Source organism: Lissotriton helveticus, chromosome 12 (genome assembly GCF_964261635.1).
Source record: "Lissotriton helveticus chromosome 12, aLisHel1.1, whole genome shotgun sequence".
In the NCBI taxonomy this organism is placed as follows: domain Eukaryota; kingdom Metazoa; phylum Chordata; class Amphibia; order Caudata; family Salamandridae; genus Lissotriton; species Lissotriton helveticus.
This window is the reverse complement of record NC_136073.1, coordinates 64,921,888-64,944,180: the sequence shown is the minus strand read 5'-3', so window position 1 is coordinate 64,944,180 and position 22,293 is coordinate 64,921,888. Positions and strand designations below refer to the sequence as shown.

General features: G+C 44.4%; 1 protein-coding gene and 1 long non-coding RNA gene across 6 annotated transcripts in view; one reads left to right on the top strand and one right to left on the bottom strand.

Annotated features, from left to right (window-relative positions):
* Window positions 1–22,293, bottom strand: part of LOC144799025 (uncharacterized) — a 708,806-nt gene that overhangs the window by 190,203 nt on the left and 496,310 nt on the right. The gene's annotated exons all lie outside the window — the stretch shown is intronic.
* LOC144799023 (alpha-2,8-sialyltransferase 8F-like) overlaps window positions 1–22,293 on the top strand; it is a 358,709-nt gene that overhangs the window by 140,687 nt on the left and 195,729 nt on the right. For all 4 annotated transcript variants that reach the window (XM_078670182.1, XM_078670181.1, XM_078670184.1 and 1 more), the window contains one exon: window positions 15,461–15,605. In XM_078670182.1, the coding sequence (XP_078526308.1) occupies window positions 15,461–15,605 (145 nt within the window). The remainder of the gene's footprint in view (window positions 1–15,460; window positions 15,606–22,293) is intronic.

The following is a 22,293-nucleotide window of genomic DNA, read 5'->3' as shown; positions in this document are numbered from 1 at the left end:
CATCCTGAGCGAAATTTGTTAGCTGAGAGCTGTGACTTAAAGCAGTCCTTAACAGCTAGGGTATCGGGCTCGGGGGGCAGTTGGGTCAATCACCAAATGGGCTCCAGAGGGCACTCAATAACATGCCAGGAAAACCCATGGGGGGTCGTACTCCTTACGAACTCCTGTTTGGAGTGAAAATGTGAGTACCAGACCTCGACAATGTCAGCACAGTGGAAGCGGAAACACTATTTGACATCAATGAACGTTTGGCTGTTTTACAGGAAATCAATGAATTCCCGGGTGCACAAAGCAAAGTACAAGTAAAACGCACCGCCACTGGAGAAGTGAAGGTCATACCGGCAAGAACTGCTTGGGTTCCCAAGATTGGGGCTCTGCTCAGAGAAAAAATAGTGCACAAGAAAGAATTATGGCCATCTTACAGAGCGCCTGTACCTGTCTGGCTGTCGAAGGTACTAGAACAGTACTTCTTCCGCCCCATGCCAGTTGCAGAGATAAAAGGCTTGTCTCAATTGATCTGATCAAACCTCACTATGTGGCAGATTCTCAACAGTAGGCCGCATGGGCTTCTGGGTTGCCGCCGCACTCCTCTCTCTACCGTTCAGGAAGTTCAGATGGAGGCTTTAATAACTACTGAATATTCCCCTCTCCAAAGACAAGTTGCAAACAATAACTGTTGAAAGAACCACAACTGTACACTCAACAAGTACAAAAATTTCAATTAAAAATATTGATGATGTCTATGTGGATATGTCATTGATTGAGTCATCTCCCAGTTCTATAAAACTTTCTGAGCTGCCAAAAATAGATTGGATGGCGTCTGGCATGTTCGAGCATTATGGCAGTTTCTCATTAGATTCAAGTGAACCTGAGCTACCACCACCACCTCTCCCTTTCAAGCTATGAGTGTATGCCCTCTATCTTTGGCTGAAAAAGACATACTTTGAGGCTCCTTGGATACATCTCTGGATTACAATTGGATTACTTTTCCTGGTACTCTGGATTAGTTTGGTAACTGCCTTTTTCCTACTTCTGAATGAACAGTATCTCTTAGAACGCCCTGCAGCACAACTTCTGAACTTGGTTCTAAAACCACATGCATCATTGCTTAGTGAACTAAGGGGCCTGTCCCTGGTGAACATTACAGCAGTTCTGGTCCCTATTGTGGGACAGGGTATTGTTTACTGTGCATGGCCCACATGAAGTTTTTCCAAATTTCCTTAAATTATATCATCACCTCTAGTACTTTCTCTGATGATTTGGACATTGAAACTGTGCACAATATGCTTGACGATCTAGAGCAATCCGCTGCATTTTCAAATGATGAGTTGTACAATGGTACATCTAATTTTGTCGACATGTTCTGTAATCAACATTATGGTCACCGTTTCTTACACAAAGCTAGTATCCCCCACGCTGTTTACAATTACACTCAATGGGAACATTGCCCATTACCAGCAAAAAGTAGCTCAAAAACATTTGCACAAACGTTTGCTACTTTTTCTGGGTTTTACACATCAAACCCAGCCACATATTATTATAGGCTTGCATCTACACCTGCAAAGAAAAATATGATAACAAACACCAAGCTGATATACTCTGCTTCCTTTATTTCCCAACTGTCTGTACAGGGCTTTGACTTTTGGAAAGACACTATAGAGACAAAATCTGTCTGGGGGATAAAAGATTGGCAGGTTCAGGGAACTGAGGTCTTATTGAGACCATGCCTCATACCACATCAAATGATTTTCCTGAATAAGACAGTGCAACAAACTTCCTGTCTTAGGATAGCCAAGATGAAGAATCTGAAAACACCTCATATTCCCCCATTCTCATGTTTTGGGAACTGGCAACACTTAACACACTTCAGTGAGTATACTCTAGATACCATGATGTGTAATGGTTATTTTAATTCATCAGACCCCAATTGGAAGTGATGGGGCGTTTCCTGTGGACACAAATGGTTGTCAATCTAGATTCCTGTGCAACATGGAAGGGTTTAGGATCAATAGGCCTGATCAGGGATATGGACAATCAGAACACTCGGGTGGTGACATCATATAGTGTTGGGAAGATGTGCCTTGATTGGCTAAACACCTTAACACTCGGACACTTGAAGCAACACTTGTCCCTCCTTTCTGATGGCCTGGATCTCAGGAAGTTTCTATTGGGTCCTCGGAACCCATGCGAAAATAGCTTCTTGTATGGAATATACAACGAGCTGTGGAAGATTTCTCAACAGGAATCTGCTGAGAGATTGTGCGAGATCAACAGTGTTAACTTAGAAAACGTTTTGGCTGTGGTTGACAATGGTATGTCCACGTTATCATCTAGAATTACTTCACTTTACAACATAGTGTCTTCTGCAATTGACATAATACAGCAAGACATGTCTATTTTGCAGCATGGACATTCACAGCCATGGTCCATTGTAATACTTAGGTGGACGTTGCAAACAATTACGTTCTGGCAACGAGCTGTGACGTTACATCAATAGTACGGGTCTGTTTTCTGCATATGATCTAATGGAAAGACAGATAGTAAAGGCACACAGTGATGTGAAATATACCTTGTTGCACATTGAAAAAGTAGACCAATTACCTTTCACCGTGGCAGAGACACCATCCACAGACAATATTATCCATGGTTACATCACCCTACTGGTCATGACTTTCCAATTCCTATATTGTCTACAATTCCAATAGGTAGGCAGATACGAAGAGCTAGGGAAGGCTATGAGCATGAGAACTGGGAATTACCATTCAGGTTTAGATGCAGGAATGGGGACACAGACGTTTTTCTTAGCGGTTCTGACTGTGAGGATGCTTTAAGTGGGTCCTTAGTTTGCAAAGAAATTTCTTTTCATGGGGTATGCAATTCCTCAGTTGCGAACTTGTCCTGTTATCTGAAAGGTTCTCCGGCTTCCGTGTTTTCAAGCTGCTCTTGAATGGAAGCTATTTGATGCTGAATGATCAAGGTTGCTGTGGAATGGGACTGGGCATTGCTTATCTGGTAACAGTTAATTCCACTGTCAGTTGTTGCACTCAAGTACTGTTTCCACCTGCCCGCACAGTTAGGGAGGCAATGCTATGGTCTTCGATAATTGTTTCCAACTTATGCTTTGATTCTCTGAGCAAACTGAAAGCCATGCTTTTTCAAAAAGATGTGGTCTTAACTTCAGCTACAGAGATGTTTGATCTCCAGGTTGCAAGGTCCTGGTCAGAGATTCAGACATTATTCCACACTGACTTCCTGCTGTTTTTGAGGAGCTGGTCCACCATATCTTTAATATGTCTGAGGCAAAGTGAATAGTGGATATTTTTATAAAGATATCTGCTCTGGGCGGATTAGCACCGTTCAGACAATTTTGTCCTGCTTGTCCTGCTACTTGACCTGATCTTAATTTGTCTGCTCCGCAATGGACGTCTCAGTTCAACTCTGAATGGAAACAGCACTGCTTATGCTGCGGTGCCTTGAGCGCATGGTACACTGCTTTGGCACACCTCGGCTTCGAGAACTAAATGAGAACTGGTTCTTGTCCTTCAGGCCTATTTGGCTTTACTGTGTACAACCTGTATTCCACTGCCTGATTTGCAGCCACAAATGTATATTGGATCTGTACCTAGGATCACAATTGGTTGCCCCACGGGACAATGATGCGCTGATGGACCCCTTAAAGGCCCATGGGTATTAATGTCCCCAGCGCATTCCATTGCTGATGAATGCATTCTTAGAGTCACCCATGAAATGCTTTGGCTGCTAGTGAAATGGACACTGGCTCTACAATACACTTACAAGATGCAGTCCCTCCTTCAGCCGCTGCTGTGGGAACTGGATGGAATTACCTTTGCTCCATAAAGCTGCATCGAAGTGCGTCTCTGGGAACATCATCTTCAGTTGTGGGCAACAGCAATGTTACGTCGGAACACATAAAACAAATGGCTTTTCCCGTGTGGTGGAAACCATTTGGTCTGTTTTCAAAACAAAATAAATCAAAACCGCTTTTGTTTTATTTTTCTAGGCACAATGAATTTCTGAGTGCTTGAAATTTCTAATAGTATAATGATTTTTGAAGGCTTTTAAAGGAAAGCCTGCTTTTAGATGATTTTAAAAGTGGTTTTAGACCTTTTTTGTCCAATTTCATTATGGCATTATGGCTTTTAGATAGCTTTTATATATCGGCCTTAGTATGAGGAGTGAGTGTTATGTGTCCGGGCTAGGCCCAAGGAGCCAAGAGGCTAATTTTTTACATTGTCCTAATTTTCACAATAACATTTCTGCTGTGACCTTTTGCACATAGTTGTGTGCACAACAATGTTTGATTAGTTTCCCTGAAACTACTTTAACACTTCTAGCTTCGCACAACATTATCTTGATGCCTCGAACATCATGTACAATGCCCTTCTACGCACTATGTACAAATGTTGTTTTCTTCTTCCATGGGGTGACAGGACTATCTACGTATCCATAACATCACTAATCTATATGCACATCGCAAGGCTGCTTCCATTATAAATAAAGAGCATCCCAAAGGTTTAGCGGAGGAGGCACTTCAGCTGACACCGAGGGTCCCTGCATGCTGAGACTTCACCACAGCGGTCTGACATCTCCGTGAGGGGGCATCCAGTTCATGACCAAGAAGGGCTCCTACATTCTCTCCCACCAGGTACTGGGGTTATATGCATGCAAATATACGCTGTTTTTGCACCATGGTAGCGCTGTATCTACTATTTACGGTCTTGGAGCTTGTAACCACTTTCATCTGCTTCTGTCTACTGAATATTGTAGCACATGCATTCTATACAAGAATAAGTATATTGAAAACTTCCCACTGTGTATTCTGTATATTTCTCTGAGCACAAGTAAAAATGTGTGACTGAGCGAAAAGTCCAGATCTGTTTCCACAATCCCTGAGGGGTCAGGGTTGTCATGTTCATTGTTTGCCAGAAACCACTTGCTCCCTGGTAAGGATATAGGGGCTTATGGTGGCACTGTGTGCTAGCTGGTATCTAGTGCAATATATCCTATGGGGTGCCCAGAATCAGTCTAAGCACCTCTTCCACAGTTTTTGTTGTCCAACAAACTCGCAGATCCTACGGATTGGTAGGAACTACACGACACTCCCTCATTTGACTCCGCCAAAGTTATGGGTACCGGCTTAGCCAGTGCAAAGGTGCAGATCACTAGTGATTCATCTATAGACTTGCCTATAGGTCAGTTCAGGTGTCTTTTAGCCCAGAATGTTCATGCAAAGGTTGGCCATAACAGTAACACTTTCTCTCTGCTTGCACTAGACATAGTCTATCAGTCAGTGCGAACAAAATATCATGTTGCCTGCTGAATTTCTTCTGGGGTAAACACATCTGGAATGGTGTCTCTATCCTACTCCCTTAGCCTGGGGCAAATGCTCCATTCTGCCTCTTTTAAAAAAGCGCACAGAATGCTGCTGTAATGTACTTACAAAGCCTCCCACGTGTCTATTACCATGGACTGCCCTCCTTTGCAAATCCTGTTACCATACTGAATCAAACTTACCTACTTGCTGACTCCAGTACCTGTGCGTCTCATTTTCTTGTATGACAGTCCATCGATTCACCTTAACCACTTATAGAGGCTTCTACTATTGATCTACATTTACTCTAAATTCACTCTGACACACGTGTTTCGCATTTTGCACCTTTGCTCGGAACTCTTCTCTCACATGTGCAGTGTGAAGCCTGTGTGATTTATAAATTTCCCACCGATTTATTGATATATCTCAAAAGTAATCTTCTAATTATGATAGGTATCCATCAAATGCTACTGCCTTGAAAAGCCCCAGGACTGTATGCCACCAACGGGCCGACACACATTGGCCGTTCAATTTCAAGATTTTAGATGACAAATAAAATAAACTACAATCAGATTAATTAATCTACTGAACCATTATTTACTATGTTTGGTGTATTTTTTATAACTTTTTTCTCGCACTATTAATTAGCAAATGTACTGCCTTGATTAGTGGTGTTTCTGAATCTCGTATGTCTGTGTTCATATCCATTATCATCAATTTAGTTCTGGTGGAGAGCCCCCCTCTCTCCTGGGCCTCTGTGAGCTTCTCCAGACCATTTGCTGCACCCAGCAACTGGCCCCCACCAGTCCTGACCCCCACTCTGGTGTGAAGACTGGCGGGAAAACCTACGTCAGGAAGGGGTGTGTGCCAGCCTGTGCCAACCCCACCCCTCAGGTGGGGGAGGCGAGGTGAATCACGACCCCGGGCTCCGGCCATCTTGAAGATGGGGAGCCCTGCCTAATCACAACTAGGCTCTTGCCCCCCTCCTAAAGGATAGGAGCAGGCTAGGGAGTGTACCCATCCCAGGACAGGGACCTATTAGTCCCTGCCCTTGCCCTACCTGTAACGCCCCTTAATTCAGTATTTAGGGGCTCCCTGAACCTTCCTTCCTCAGATCCCGATAAGAAAGGAAGAAAGAAGACCAAGAAGAAGAAGACCCGCCGTTCAGCTGCTAACAACAGGACGACACAAACCGACTTGGCCCCAGCCCTACCGGCCTGTCGGCCCTGGAACCTGCTCCTGCCTAATCCCGGTGACTCCTGGGGACAGCAATTTTGGGACACCCGGAGAACCTGCCTGCCTTGACCCTCTTGAAGACTGGGACTCCCATAAGCAGAGGCTCTGCTCAACAACCATACCCCTGGTGCCAGCCAAGAAGCTCCAGACTAACCCAATCTGGACCCCGCCAAGCCCGGCCTGTGCCCTAGTGATCCAAGACCACGAGGACGTCCCCCCGGCGACTGGGACCCGAAGTCCAGTGCCCAAAGACCCTCCTCGATGAACCAGACAACGCCTGCAGCCTCAGAACCAGGGACCCCCCCCAACCGCGACCAGCCGAGGGTAAGATTTCCCGACGCCCAAAGACACCCCTGCACCTGGCGCCCTGTGCCTTCCTTTGGGGTACCTACCTCTGCTCCAAGATCCCAACTTACCTCTCGAAGTGGTGGTCGCACCTGAAGATTCACCGTCCCTAAGCCTGCAGCCTTTGTGCCCTTTTTACCTTTCCCATTGGATAACATTGAGCGCCCAACGGCTCAAAAGCACCCTGCACCCAGCCACCCGAGTGCCTCTGGCCGTGCACCCTGTGTCCTAACCTACTTCCCCACTTGCCCTGAGCAAGTGACCAGGAGCCCAGCTCCCACAGCCGCGTGGCATGCTAGCCAGCAGCCACCAACCGAAGGTCCCCTGCCTCTCATTGGATAACATTGGGCCTAACTACCTGTGCCGCTGAGGGTGTACCAACTGTACCTACCTGACCCTGGGGGACCCCTGAGTCTATGCCCAGAACCTTAACTTCACAAGTCAAGTACTCACCTGGAAACCGATAACCCACTTTCCTGCCATAGGATAACATTGACTGGTTTGACTAGAAAAATCTTCTAAGTGTGAAGTTTTGAAACTCTGAAATATTCCTAAAAAATCACCTGAGTAACAAATTTTGAAATACTCACATGGAATCAGGAGAGGACCCAGTACTGTACCTTTCAGCCCAGTTCTGACCTGCAAAAGTAATTTTAACCGTACTTACCCATAACTGAATTTTCTCCCCTAGGAAACCATTGACTACTTTTCTCTGAAAATTCTTCTAAGGGTCTACTTTTGAAAATTACAAATATTCCTTAAAAATTGTACCAACTATTGAAACGTAATTACTTACCTGTCTTAGGTAGAGTTCCCAGTGCTGGACCTAGGAGCCCAGTACTGGATTACAAAAGTAACGAGAACCTACTTTACCTGTGACTTGAATTTCCTGCCATAGGATAACAGTGCCAGTTTTTCATTGAAAAGTTTCTGTCAACTTTTAAAATACATTTTTATTCCTTAAAAATCATGGCCATAACCAAAACGTTTTTACTAAACGGTTTTCAGCTTAGACCCCAAGACTGAATCAAGGATCCAGTCCTGGCATTACAAAAGTAATTTATAATAATCAACTGCATTTATGTAGAAAAACCTACTGAGCTCAATGTTAAATTGTGTTTAGAAATATGTTGCCTACTGCAACCCTTATACCTATTGTGTTTACAAAGTTTATTGCCTTTCTGCAAAGTATTCATCTGAGATCACTCATAGTGAGAAAAGTATATTTTGACACCTGTTGGTTCTAAAAATAAAACAACTATATCTTTTTATATAAAAACAATTGGCCTGGAGTTCAGTCCTTGAGTGTGTGAAACCTTTTGCTGACTGAGTGTGTACAACAAATGCTTTACACTGTCCTCTGGTACTGCCTTACTGCTCGACCAAGCTACCACTTTAGAGAGTAAGGTCACACCTGGCTTTAACCTCTGTTATACCTCTTGGGATTGTGAACTCTATACACACTGTACCTTACTTTGGTCCAGTATATATAGAGCCACATTCTCACAGACAGGTCTAGCAATATTAGGATTGCCGATTGACCCCTGTCCGCCCGCATTCAAAGGTTGTCTAAAACGGTCACCAAGGCTGTCTCCGTTCCGTGAGCAGGTCTGAAGCCAAATTGTTCCTCTTCCAATTTGTTGTTTGTCTCCAGAAAGAGGGACAACGCCCTTCTAACCAGACATTCCGCGATCTTAACCGGGTACGGCAAGAGGAAGATTGGTCTGTAGTTCTTGTAGAAGCCCGAGTCCAGTGTGGGTTTTTTCAAGAGCGGCGTAATAACAACCTGCTTCCAGCTGGGCGGTACCACTCCATTGTTGAGAGATTGGCAGCACAGCTGACGTAGGGTGGGGAGAAGCTCTGGTCCAAGTTCGTTCATTATCTTGTGGCAGATAGGATCCAAGGGTGAGCCTGAGGAAATTCCTATGGACACTCGGGTGAACTACTCTTTCGAAGGTATCGGAAAGTTATCCATAGTAACCCCAGGGACAGCCAAATAAGAATCACTATCCCAGTTATCACATATCTCCCCCTTTTCCTGGTCTAACAGACCAGATGGGGGCACATCTTTCAGGCCTTCCACGATCTTATTAATTTTTTCTTGGAAGAAAAGAGCCAGCCCATCGCACAACTTCTGAGTGGGTTTGATTTTACTGTTAGTGCAATCAGGGTGGGTCATGTCTCTCACTATCCTGAAGATGTCCCTGGATTTATTAGAACTTTTAAGAATGGTAGAGGCAAAGTATTCTGCTTTGGCAGTGCCTATTTCTTTTTTTATATTTTATTAGAGTAAGCCTCCAACTGGCTTTGTCCTTCTCCACGTATTTCTTCCTCCACTGTCTTTCTGCCATTTTGCAGGATAACTTGAGATTCCTTAGGTTTTCCGTGTACCACGGGGCTGAGGGTCTTCCTCTTTTCCTAATCTCTTTAAGTGGAGGAAGTTGGTCGAGCTTCCTAATTAAATGCTCTCTGTGTAGTTCTCTGTGACCTGTTTCTCAGGATTGAACAGAGCTCCAATCTGAAATACAGGCCCGTTTTTGCCTTTCTTAGTAGCCCTTTCCAGTCCCTACCACATAAAGTCCTTTCTTGTCTATTCGAGGGCCTCATCTTGCTTGTGACTTGCACGCTAAATTTAACCAGGTGGTGGTCCGTCCATCCCACCGGCAGGGTATTCCCCATAGTGATAAAATCTTCCTCAGCAAAAATCAAGTCTAAGGTGTGACCTTCTATATGTGTCGGTTCAGTCACCCATTGTCTCAGGCTCAGGTTTGCCCATGACTGAGTAAGGTTGTAAAATGCTGTGTCCATTCTTCCACTAGCCCACAGATTAAAGTCTCCCAGGACTAAGAGTCTGGTATGGGTAAGGGCCAAATTATTGATTGCATCAATCAATTCTTGTTGTTGTTCAGTTAAATCTGAAAAATCAGTTAGATAGAACGCGACCATTGATTTCATCCGAACCAAACATGGCAACATCACAGTTTCATGACTGGCTTGGCCGTGCTACTAATCTCCTGGCTCCCACAAAGTCTATATCCAAAAACCGATCCAGGCCAACAGCTTTATGGTATACAGATTAACTAAAAAAGCAAAAACAACACAGCAGGAACTGTGAAAGGCAGTGGAGGAAAACATACGATGTGGCAAGCAGAAAGCGATATAAAGAATCACTCGCTGTTTATAAAGGAATGATAGCAACAGCTAAAAAGTCTTTTTATTCTGCCCAAATCGAGCAAGCTCAACATTCTAGCAAAAAACTATATGAAATAACGAAAATACTGTCAGGCAACGTTCCCGACCTCATCCCACCTCCATCACAAACAATGGGCGATGAGCTCGCTAGCTTCTTCTTTTCCAAAGTAGATGATATTTATCAAGCTTTTGCTTCCAATTCCACTACAACTAATCCCACTCCTTCCAATATACATACCACTATCTTTGACAGTTTTAAGGACCATTGTCAGCACAATCAGAACAGGATCGGCATTAGATCCCTGCCCTCTATTCGTGCTCCTTCCGGTGATGGACGCTATAATACCAATCATTACTCATGTATGCAACTCCATCCTGAGTTCAGGAACATATCCCACTGCCTTAAAAAAGACACTCCTGAAACCCCTTTTAAAGAAACCAGGTCTTGATAAAAGCGAACTAAAGAACTACAGGCCCATAGCCAGTCTCCCTTTCATAGCAAAAGTGGTAGAAAAGGCTATGAACTCACAACTGTCGGAGTATATCGAGAACCACAGATTACTGGATGACACCCAATTCGGATTCCGAAAATATCATGGGACCGAAACGGCCTTAATTAAAGCGGCAGACGATGTGCGAGCAATCCGAGACCAGGGCGGGACAGCAGTCTTGGTATTGCTGGATCTGTCTGCGGCTTTCGACATGGTCGACCATAAGATCCTGGTCGACCGTGTCGGTAAAATGGGCGTTGGACAAACTGCAATAAAACTGCTTGCCTCGTTTCTCAAGGACAGAACCCAGGCTGTCACCTTGGGGACATACCAATCTGCCCAGTTGTCTCTGCCATGTGGAGTACCTCAAGGCTCATTCCTAAGTCCGACACTATTTAACATCTATGTGTCGGACCTTGCTAATGTCATCAGAAGCCATGGGATGAGCCTAACTTCGTATGCAGATGACACGCAATTGGTATTAGCCATTAAAGGCGACGGTCTGGAGGTGGCCCAACGATTTCAAAAGGGAATGCTGGCCATAGGAGAGTGGATGGCAATAAATTGCCTAAAACTCAACTCGGAAAAAACCGAGGTGGTCATTTTTGGTCCACTTCAACCACCTTGGTCTTTAGCCTGGTGGCCATCTACATTTGGAGCACTCCCTACACCAGTGGCTAAGGTCAGAAACCTAGGAGTCACCTTTGACGAGGGCCTTACTTTTATGGACCATGCGAATAAAGTGGCATCTACAGCTCACTATACGTTACACATGATTAGGGAAATAAGTCCGTTCCTACCAGCAGCTGCCACCAAAACTTTGGTTAGCTCCTTAGTCCTTTCGGCACTCGATTACTGTAATGGTTTATTTTTAAACACCCAGGTTAGGGTTCTAAAGGAGCTGCAGTCGATACAAAACGCTGCAGCACGTCTACTCTCGGGAATTCCAAAATTCACGGCCATATCCGGAACAATAAAACAATTACATTGGTTGACCATCCAGAATAGGATTAAGTTTAAATCGCTATGCATAGTGTACAAATCCTTAAACAATAAAGGTCCCCAATTTTTAATGGACCAGCTGGTTCGATATCTTCCCCCTAGACAGCTTTGGTCCTCTAACCTTAACCAGCTAATGATCCCCCGGTCCAAAACAGTATCTTGGGGTGATCGTCGTTTTCTGACAGCTGCACCTAAACTATGGAATACCCTGCCGCAAGACATTAGACTAAGCCCGTCTCTCCTGCAGTTTCGCAAGAAACTAGAAACCTGGTTGTTTAACCAATAGTTTCTTTCCTTAAACTATCCCGGACACTGTAAGCCTCACTGAGTAACACTCATGCAAATATTCTAGCGCCAAGACGCCCGCGGGTATTAGTCGCTCTTTACAAATGGCAATAAATAAATAAATAAAAAAAATAAATTGCCCCCGGTGGCCTGTAACAGATCATACCCGTAAGGGAATGACCTGTCTGATCCTTAACAGAGAAGCCTAAAAACTCTGCGCAGGTAACTTCATCTATATCTAGCGGGGAGATATTCAGTGCTTCTTTAAAAATAATTCCCATCACACCTCCGCAACCCCTAGATCTAGGTTTGTGAAAGGCCTTGTATCCCACTGGGCAGGCCGGTTCCAGCGCTAATTCCAGCCCTAGCTTAGTCCATGTCTCTGTCAAAAACAGAGCATCTAGGTTATGTGTTGTAGTGCATGAGCCACTTTAGTGGTCTGATGATCTGTGATGACCCTCGATCACCACCATTGTGTACTGATTTTAGTGTGCTATGTTACTTTAGCCTTAATGTAGGATGGTCTTGCATTACAATAATCTTGCCAAAGGGGATACTGAGGGATTAAGTGCATAGTGTTATTTGAGTTAGGTGAATTATGACTTTAGCCTATTGGCTTTGACATGGTATAATATCATTCTGCTTTCCAAGTAGTAGAGGCCTATGCTTGAGCAACTCCATATTCTAAACTGCAGCCTTCTTCTGAGCCTCTGTAGGTGAGAGGTGATATTTGAGATTACATCTGTTGTTCACCGGCAGTGAACCAGAGCAGACCAGTTCTTATCAGGAGGAATGTGCCTTCTTCGCATTGGCGCCATAACAAAACGCTTGGCCAGCTGCTGTTGGGTGCCTGGTGTGGAAGGGTACAGGAATCTTGTGAGAAAGGTAGGCGGGTTCTTCCAGAAGCTTCGATAAAGGATAGAGTTCTATATTAGAGAAAGGGGGTCCGTGAGAGATGCAGAGAGAGAGTTTCTGAGAGGCAGAGAGATTCTGAGATGCTGAGAGCTGGAGAGATGCTGAGATGCTGGTCTGGTGTTTTGGCGGTCTGATGATACATCACGGTGCAGACGTGCAGACGTGTGTGTGCAACAGAGAGTCCGGAACCAACCAGTGAGGGAAAGAGAGACGGACCCTTCTTCAGATGACAAGACGCCTAAGATTATGGTGAGGTGTTCGATGTATATCTAACTTTATCTAACTATGCTTTTATTTTCAGGCTCTATGTATATCTATGTGCTGATGATTGCTGCTAATGTTTACTGTGATTTTTAGTTATTTCTTTCTTTTGTCATCCTATTATCATGTAATAAAGAAACCCTAGAGCATATCATTTGTTGGTATTCCTTGTGAGGGAAGGTCGAGACCCTTTTTTACCAAGTACTTACAGAGGGATGGGTGATTCCCCTCTAATGGGTAATTTTTGATACGGAAGGGAAAGTGCCTCCCATCAGGGATGTCTAAATTACATTGCCAGGAGGAGCATGCGTTGTTTACCCTCTTAGATTGGGAGATGTTGTGACTTGTTGTTATTTGCGAGCTCCTCAGCAATGGTCTTATATGTTGTCAGTGTTTATTCCTTTCTTGGGTAAGTATTGTGAAATGTGGTGTCTTTCTGTAACCTGAGAAAGGATGTGGTAAGTAATGTCCTGGTGACTGACAGAAGCACCAAAACATACAGAGAAGGTGGTCATTACATCTGTCTCTACCAGTAGAAATATCTCTGCAGAATGCTTAGGGAGTGATCTTACATTAAGCAAACCACAATTTAGACCATCATTTCTCAGTGGGCCAGGCGCCATCCCTGTCAGCTTGCTTGGCACGCAATCATTTTGCCTATATTTGTTTCTAGGTGGCAGTTTGCTATAAAGAGATATGATATGTGGGAGAGATGACAGGCAGTTTATACAAGAGGCTACTTGACCTTTAGGGTGGCTGTTAGGCAAAAGTCTAGGGCAATTTGCCTCCCCCCTCAGAGGGTCAAGGTTCATGAGAGTGTCTCTGGGGTAACATAACCTCCCTGGGGCACGAGAGCCAGGGAGACTGGCCCTGAACCCTGTCCGAGCGCGGGCGGGTGCAGACGGGCTTGCCTTTAGCGTGCCAGCAGCGCGCCGTTGCGCGCGTCCGCTTGCGCGGCCGGCAAGCCATCTGCCTTAGGTGCCAATGACCCCCGGAAGTGATGCTGGAAAGGGGAGGAGCTCTGTCCCTCCACTCAATCGGTACGCAAAGACTGTGGTGGACCGGGACCAACTAAGCCCTAAAGTGCGGTGTGCGGTTCTGCCAGGTTAAAAGGTACGTGTGAGAGGCGGTCAGCAATTCGGAAGTTAAAAAAAGTTGCCCCCAAACATAGTTAACACTTTTTTAAAAACACAATTCTTACTCTCCGGCGCGCGTCTACTGCCTCAGCGCGACCGGCAAACCTTCCGCCTTAAGTGCCAATGACCCCCGGAAATGACGCTGGCAAGGGGAGGAGCTATGTCCCTCCACTCAATCGGTCCGCAAAGAGCGTGGTGGACCGGGGACCAACTAAGTCCTAAAGTGCGGTGTGCGGTTCTGCCGGGTTAAAAGGTACGTGTGAGAGGCGGTCAGCAAATCGGAAGTTAAAAAAGTTGCCCCCAAACAAAGTTAACACTTTTTTAAAAACGCAATTCTTACTCTCCGGTGCGCGTCTACTGTCTTTACATAGGTTGAATTGCAGAATTCTACACTTATCGGAAAAATACTGGTCTCAATTTACAAGCAGTATATTGCGATCAGAGTTTCATACATCGGATTCTTGGTGTCACAGATGTAGGAGGTGTGTCAAAATGTATGGAACACACTGCCAATTTTGTGTGCTTGTGAGGTAAGCATAACATTGTTTTTCATGTGACTGTAAAGAAAAAGAAACAAGTTTTCACTAAAGCGTCACAAAATACTTAGCCTTGGACATGCAGATCCCAAACACATGAAGGATTTTGAAACATAGGCAGAGGCTGGTAAGCCACCAGATTAAATGACCGCAACGTATGCCTTTGGGTTTTCTGAATAGGGTTAAAGGTTGCAGTGCTTGATTTGAGCCTGTGGCTTCCGATGGTTGGCACCTGCGCTTAATTGTCAACACTGGCGCCTGTGACAGTCTGCCACAAGGTGGGGTTGTCTGGCTCATTTAGAGATGACCAGAACAACAGTTAATTATTAATTCAATGTACATTAAAAATGACTATTACCTGCCTCCCAAGCCATTCTTAAAGCTTTGGGGGGCCTGGAATAGTCCGAATTGTCACACTTGTAGGAGTGTGGTGGTTAGTAGTTGTGTTGTTACTGCAATTGGCAGCACTGACGGGGGCAATGGGTGGCACAAGCTGCAGAGCCCTCCTGACCAGAGCCCTGGCACTTTTTTTTTTTTTTTTTTTTACAAATGTAGCTTAGAAAGGTTGTTATCACTATAATGGTATCTGTAGGGTGAGGTTTGTTTTGTGAATCTGGCCCTTCATTTATCTGTGTTTTGGTGCTCTCACCCATAAAAATTGTGAACGCTTAAAAACGGGTTAGCCTCAGTAATACATGTTTTAAAATTGGATATTTGCTTTCCCCACAGGTCGGTTATGAAGCAGTGTTGTAACGCGTCTGATTGGCTAATAGTGACGAAGGAGAATACACCTCTAGGTCGAAATATTATCTACGAAACGCAAAAACACAAGAAAATCAACGTGACAATGGAGATGTTTGAACGCTTCCCGAAGGTAGTATCACTGGACAAGAAAGCATGAGTGGGGGAATGAATGAATTTATCAGTGGAAGCATGAATGAGTGAATGTAAGCTGGGTGAATTAATTCATTGATGGATGCATGAATGAATGAAGACTGCTAGAGTAATTCAATGAATGAGGGGGTCGGTGAATAAATACATTGATTAATTAATGGATATATGGGCAAATGAATGAGGGCATGAGTGGTAAATAAACCACCAACATACTAAGTTTTGGATTTCCAATCTTTTTATATCTGTAAGCATTTTTCCATCTAGTTTTTCTTTAGTTATCGCTGTTTATAAGCATGTATAACATCTTGTCACAGCCAATCACAACCGTTGTGTGTGTGTGTGTGTGTGTGTGGGTGTATTTCTCCCCTGGTACTTCAATTATTGTGGCACAAATCGGCAATACTTACGCTTCGTTTCCTCCTGCCTAACGCGTTTCAGACTGCCAAAGTCCTTGATCACAGGCTGGTAATGCAGCGACACAACCAGATACTGCACACTACCTATTGGTTCTTCAATTATCTTTACTGCTCTCTGGTGGGATTTCACAAGTGAAGCAAAGCATTGTTGAATAAGTGGTCTTGCTATATCATTAATAACTCTCCAATGGGTGTTGTGGCGCCACACAATTCATTCCAAATATTATTATCAGTGGCAGCTGGTGACATTTGAAAGATGTGTGTGGCGGCTGGTGACATTTGAAAGTGGTGAGGTGTAACATTGTCATACTGCACTGCAGCGAGCGAGCTCGAACAACCTACAGGGGGTTTGGGGGGGGGGGGAACGTTTGAAACAAGAGTGGACAAATGGTGCATTTTTATGCAAATTTGAGGAAGCAGGAAGGTTAATAAAGCAATTTGTACTGGGCCTAATAAACATAGATCGGGCACTGCTCCTCCTCTCCCCTCACTTCACACAGCTTTTCTCTTGTACCATCACACAGCTCCACAGAGCACCATGCTCACTCACAGGTTTACACACACTTCTCTAGTGGGGATTGCCAAGTAGACAGACAAATACACAACAAGCAAACACATCTCAGTCTTGAAACTGTATAGCAGAGACACCTAAACTGATTTTATAACAGGAATTATAATGCAGACAAATAGACACTCAGCCTCCTCCCCCCTTCCATCTCAAATGTTCAAGCTTGTACCTCTAAAACACCACACTGCATTCTAAAAGCCAGGAAGTAGTTAGGGGTATGAGGCATTAAAATATGTTTAAATAAATACAACCATTACTTTTCCATCAACATACAACTGCACGTTTTATAAAATGGTGCACTGTTAAACAGTCAATACAGGTACAACCCCTTAAGTCTGCCTATTTCCTGCCTATTCTCTGCTACAGGGTTATACCAAATCACTCCACAAACACTGGCAAATATGAAACATTATGCGATTGTATCAGGATTCCACCTTGCATCAATGGGGAACTGAGATGGTGTTGATGTACAACTTGTTAGCATCGCAAATAGCAAACGTACTTTGTACAACGACACAGGTGCACAAAGTAAAAATCCTCTCAAGGAACAAAGTCAGAGATTTTATAAGGGTAAGTACTGGAGTGCTAAACCAGTTCAAAATTACTTTCCTATCAAGGAATCACAGCAGTGCCAGGTAAAAGTGATAAAAATAGGTGTTGTTAAACTGGTTTTCTGAACAATCAACCACGACAGAATGGAAACCGAATGCGCAGAGCTCAAGTATGAGCACAGCAAAAAACCTCGTCAATACATTAGCAAATATTTCACAGACCCTGGAACAAGACAATTGTTGAATGCCCTCATAAGGCCTTTTATGCCTTTTATGAAGTGCTGCTTTCAAGTTAAAGAATCATGACTGCTCTGGTGAGGTTAAAAGGTTCGAGGCAAATGTGGAAATACAGACTCTGACCTCAGCACACAAGCTTGCAGAAATCAATCCCATTGGTGCGACGGATAAAAATCACAAGCAGCCACTTCCAGGTACCAGTACAAAAGGCGGCAGTACAATCTGTGCGACTGGTTTGTCTGGGTGTAAGCAGTGAATAGTTTTAAACTTGGGTTGAACAACCTGCAAAAATTCTAAAAGGTTGCTTGGAAATCACAATGTTCAGTAGCACAAAAATCCCCCAATCATTAAGTACAATCAAACACGTCGTTTCATTCCATGAAGGATGAAAGGAACCGTTTGTTTTAGAGTGATTGGAAGAAAACAATACCATGATGTGAAGCACGGAAGTTGTATAATTTTAGTATAACAGGCGCAATACAAACTAAACTGTTTCTTGACATTTAACAGTAGGTGTTAATTGCTATCACTCTCAAGGATGTATGTCGTTACAACGCGATGTTTTACATCGCAGTACTTTACGACGCATGTTTTACAACGCAAGTCGTTACCACGACTTGCGTTGTTGGGGGCTGGATAGTGCATAGTTTAATTTACTATTCCAACTCCAGTCCACATGGATAGTAGGGAAGAGGTTGGATAGTAAATTAAACTATTTACTATCCTGGAGCGCCCCCCAGCGCAATTGGTTGTTACAACTTGCGTTGTAAAAGTTGCGTCGTAAGGGAACTGCGGTGTAACATCCGCGTTGTAAAGGATGTGACCCATTCTCAATGGGACTCATGTTAGCAACCTCAGAAGCATGCGAATGACTTAGCTCAGAAGGGTTTGAGATTTATCTATACTACTATTATAAAGAGAGAACTTGCACCTTTTGGCCAGGTAAACTCGGGAACCACAGCGCCAATCTACACACCCGATACATCTATGAAAATGTCAGGGTGTGTAGATGGACATAGGCTATATAAATTTTAAAAAAAAGTAAATTAAAAAAATTAAGTTTGTAAACAAAGTAGTCCCCTGAAAGTAGCGCCGGCCGGGACCTAGCGCTGGCCGCGACGCGACGTGCGTGATGACGACGAAGGAGGAGGGCGGTGCAGTGACGAGCGGCGGCACAGGTAAGGAAAGGGAAAGTGAGACTGTGTGATGCAGGGGGAGGCAAGAAGGAGGCAGCAGTAAATAAAAATGTTGGAGCGCGAGTGAGTCAGGGCGGGAGGGGGGCGCGAGTGAGTCGGGCGGGAGGGGGGCGCGAGTGAGTCGGGGCGGGAGGGGGGCGGGAGTGAGTCGGGGCGGGAGGGGGGCGCGAGTGAGTCAGGGCGGGAGGGAGTCGGTGCGGGAGGGGGTCGGCGCGGGAGCGGGTGTACTGCCCCCAGCCACTTTCTGCCCCAGGCAACGCTGGGGCGGGCTGCTAGTAGCTTATAAATCACTTTCAGACCTCGCAGCCGGCAGGGAACCGAGTGGGCCTTTGTTGCCTGATACAGACATGTGATGTGACCTTTATGTTATACATGCATGTTTACAACAAATGCCTAAACCAGATGAGCTGTCCTGCTCGGATTCGTGGCCATGACATGCCGGTTTAGCACCACACTCTGCAATAGGCATGTAAACACTCTGAACTGTCTTATGAAGATTAAACCCGGGGTCTGATGATTACAAACAGATCTCCACACAACTGAACTAACCAGACATGCTATTTTACCAATATGCTAATCGAGAAGGTAAAGGGCCGGTCCTAGCCATGTGCGGTATGGGCAGCTGCCCAGGGCCTCGCGCTCAGGGGGGCCCCGCCGGGAATAAATAAATGATGATGGGGAAAAGCGCTGCGCAGTGAGCACAGCACAGTGCATAATTCCGTCCAATAATATCGAGTGTGTGTGTGTTTATTTGCAGTTACCGGCCTTGAGACTACCCCTCACGATAGGGAGACATAGCAGACTTTTTTTTAATGTGACCGAAAATGAATCAAAAAAGCGTAGAAACAAGTGCTGTTGTAGCTGCAGCTGTTAGTGCTATGAGGCTGAGTGCTGGGACCGTAGGTGTGTGAGACGGGTGTGTCCTTGTTTCTATTTAAAAGACTGGGTGAGATGACCCCTGGGCAGCTGTGCTGTAGAGCTCTCATGATGTTCTCAGGCACGCTATAGAAACATACATGCACATTTAGACGTTGTGCACTATTATATAAATCTGTGAATAAATGGGGCTGTGCCTGTAATTGTTTAAATGGTGAAAAATAGAATCCGTGCCTTTAAAGTAAATAAGGCAGATTGTATTGAAGCGCTATCTCAAAGCAGTAGTTATCTTCCGAAATAATTTTTTTTTGTTTTACTGTTAGGCACTTGAAAAGTAGGCAAATAGACCATATTTACACCATAATAATCCTCAGCTTCAAAGTTCGCAGCTGTATCTGTTATAGCGCATTTTTTATATGTAGGCAAAATTTAGCGAAGGTATTGGAGTGCTCTACAGGACCACTAGTGTCATAACGGAAGAATATATGTTTTTTGTACAAACAGGAAAATGTAGTGCTTTGCCCAGAATTATAGGGCTTTAAGTTAACATCAAGACCCAAGGCTCTACATGTTCAGACGCCGGCAGACCCCCCGATCGGAAAGCGAAGAAAACATAACCGTCAGAGTGCCTTTGCACCGCCATTAATATGACGACAACTACCGGCTAAAGTCTAGAAGCTCACAGACCCCCCAGCGTAAACATAGTGGACGCAGACCAAAGATAGCCAGCGCCACGAGAAACGCTGTTAAGACGCCGGCAGACCCCTCGATCGAATAGCGAAGAAAAGATAACCGTAAGAGAGTGTCCTCGCACCGCCACTAATATGACGACAACCGCCGGTTAAAAGCCAAAAGCTCATAGACCCCCCAGTGTAAACACAGTGGACACAGACCAAAGACAGTCAGCGCCTCGAGAAAACGACCAGAGATCCCGACTTAGAGCACCTATTAACCTCATCGACAGGTTAACTGTACAACACCCCTACCGCGCTAGGAGCACGCCACCTAGCAACTGTACAAGACCGCCTTTACAGCTTAAAGTCCGAAGTCCACATTCAGCTAACTGGATACCGACTGAAAGAGAAATAAAACAAGCACAATAAACTACAATACAGTGCCCAGGTCTCAAAAACAAACCCCTTATAGGTCAAGATCTCCCTATCCTTCTATGAGAACCGGCAACATCTATTTACTGAGGTCCATTTGGATACTCACATGGCTCCCTGATGAAGGCCCCCAGCCGAAACGCGCGTAGATGTCATATTTAGCCATGTTTTTATGTATAGTGTGCTGAAACAATTTTCCACACAACCTCCAAACCCAAACTCATTATCTTGAAATGTGTACAGGATGCAATAATAAGTGTATATATATGTAGATTGACAGTCACATGTATGTTGGAGGTATGCACACAATAATTACCTGTAATAAATTAATGATGCTTTTTATCAGAACAATATTTGAATAAAGTAAAATAAAAGCCATATTTTTGTATCATACACTCTGTCCCTCAAGAGTTTTTGCTGTCACTTGTCCGTCCTTGCCCTCCATTTGTAACCAGTTCCTAATTACTTTCCTTCCAAATACTATACCTATCCCGAATTAGGAACTCTAGTCGGGGATACCCCTTCTTCCTTACACATAACATCAAGACCCAAACCTTGTTCCCAAGCACCAAAGTAGATAGATGTGGCCGTAATGCCACATCCTCTATCCTCTTGCCTTTGTGCTACTGGACATCTCGTGAACATGGCATGGACGGAAACGAAACATTACTGCAAAGCGAACCTTTAAACACATTTCCCAGGTTCATTATTTATTGCTTTGGTGATGCTGTGATTCACGCTATGGAAACGTACATTCACATTTACCCGCTGTGCACTAGTATCTAAATGTGTGTGTCTGTGTGAACACGAGGCCATGCCTGTGCTTATAAATGTTTACATGGTTACAAATAAAAACAATGCCCTAAAGGGGATATACATCAGATAGTATTGGAGCGCTTTTTAGAAGCAGCTGTTCAATTTGTAAAGGAAATATTTTTTGACTGTTAAAACTACTGGATGTTACGACCATAACGTCAAGACTCGAACTATGCTCCCCAGCACCAAAGTACAGAGATGATGCTGTTATGTCACATCCTCTTCAGTGCATGGTATTAGGCATCTCCTCTACATGGCATCTACAAAAACAAGCATTGGCATAGCCAATAGGTCTCGCCTTTGGGACCTTATAAGTTTTTAGCCAGGCAGCACATTATCTATTACATTAGCCATTTAAGATATTAAAGTTTGGGGTAAATCAATGGCGGGAGACAATTCATATGCTGTCAAAAAAGCCATCAAATAAATGAATATGCAAGCACATTAGTAATAATGATTTTTTGTCAGAAATTGATTGATACCTTGATTAACTTCTAGAAGTCATCGGACCAGGTGTTTGCTATGTGCAGATTCGCTTCTGTGTTCTGTCAACCCCACACTTCAGGGAAGGCACAGACATACCCAGTTGAAGCAATGCAGTATGGACTTGAAGCTCCGGTCCACTCTCCACCCATATTTTTCATTGGCTTGCTTCATTGTCATTTGTAAAGGCTGGCTTCGGATTCGTTAATAGGCTGGTTAGTCCCTCCTTAGTATCTCCTTGTCTTCATTTGTAACCTCCCATGAGGGATGGCCCTTTTACTTCATATTTAATCTGTAAGCACTATTTTCTTTAATGAGTTTCTCCTACTGGAGTCACGACATGCTTTTCTGCAGCATTCTGCACCATGCGTGCTTTTACTTTACAAGCAGCTCGTGACATTTGCGGACACTTCTTTGAA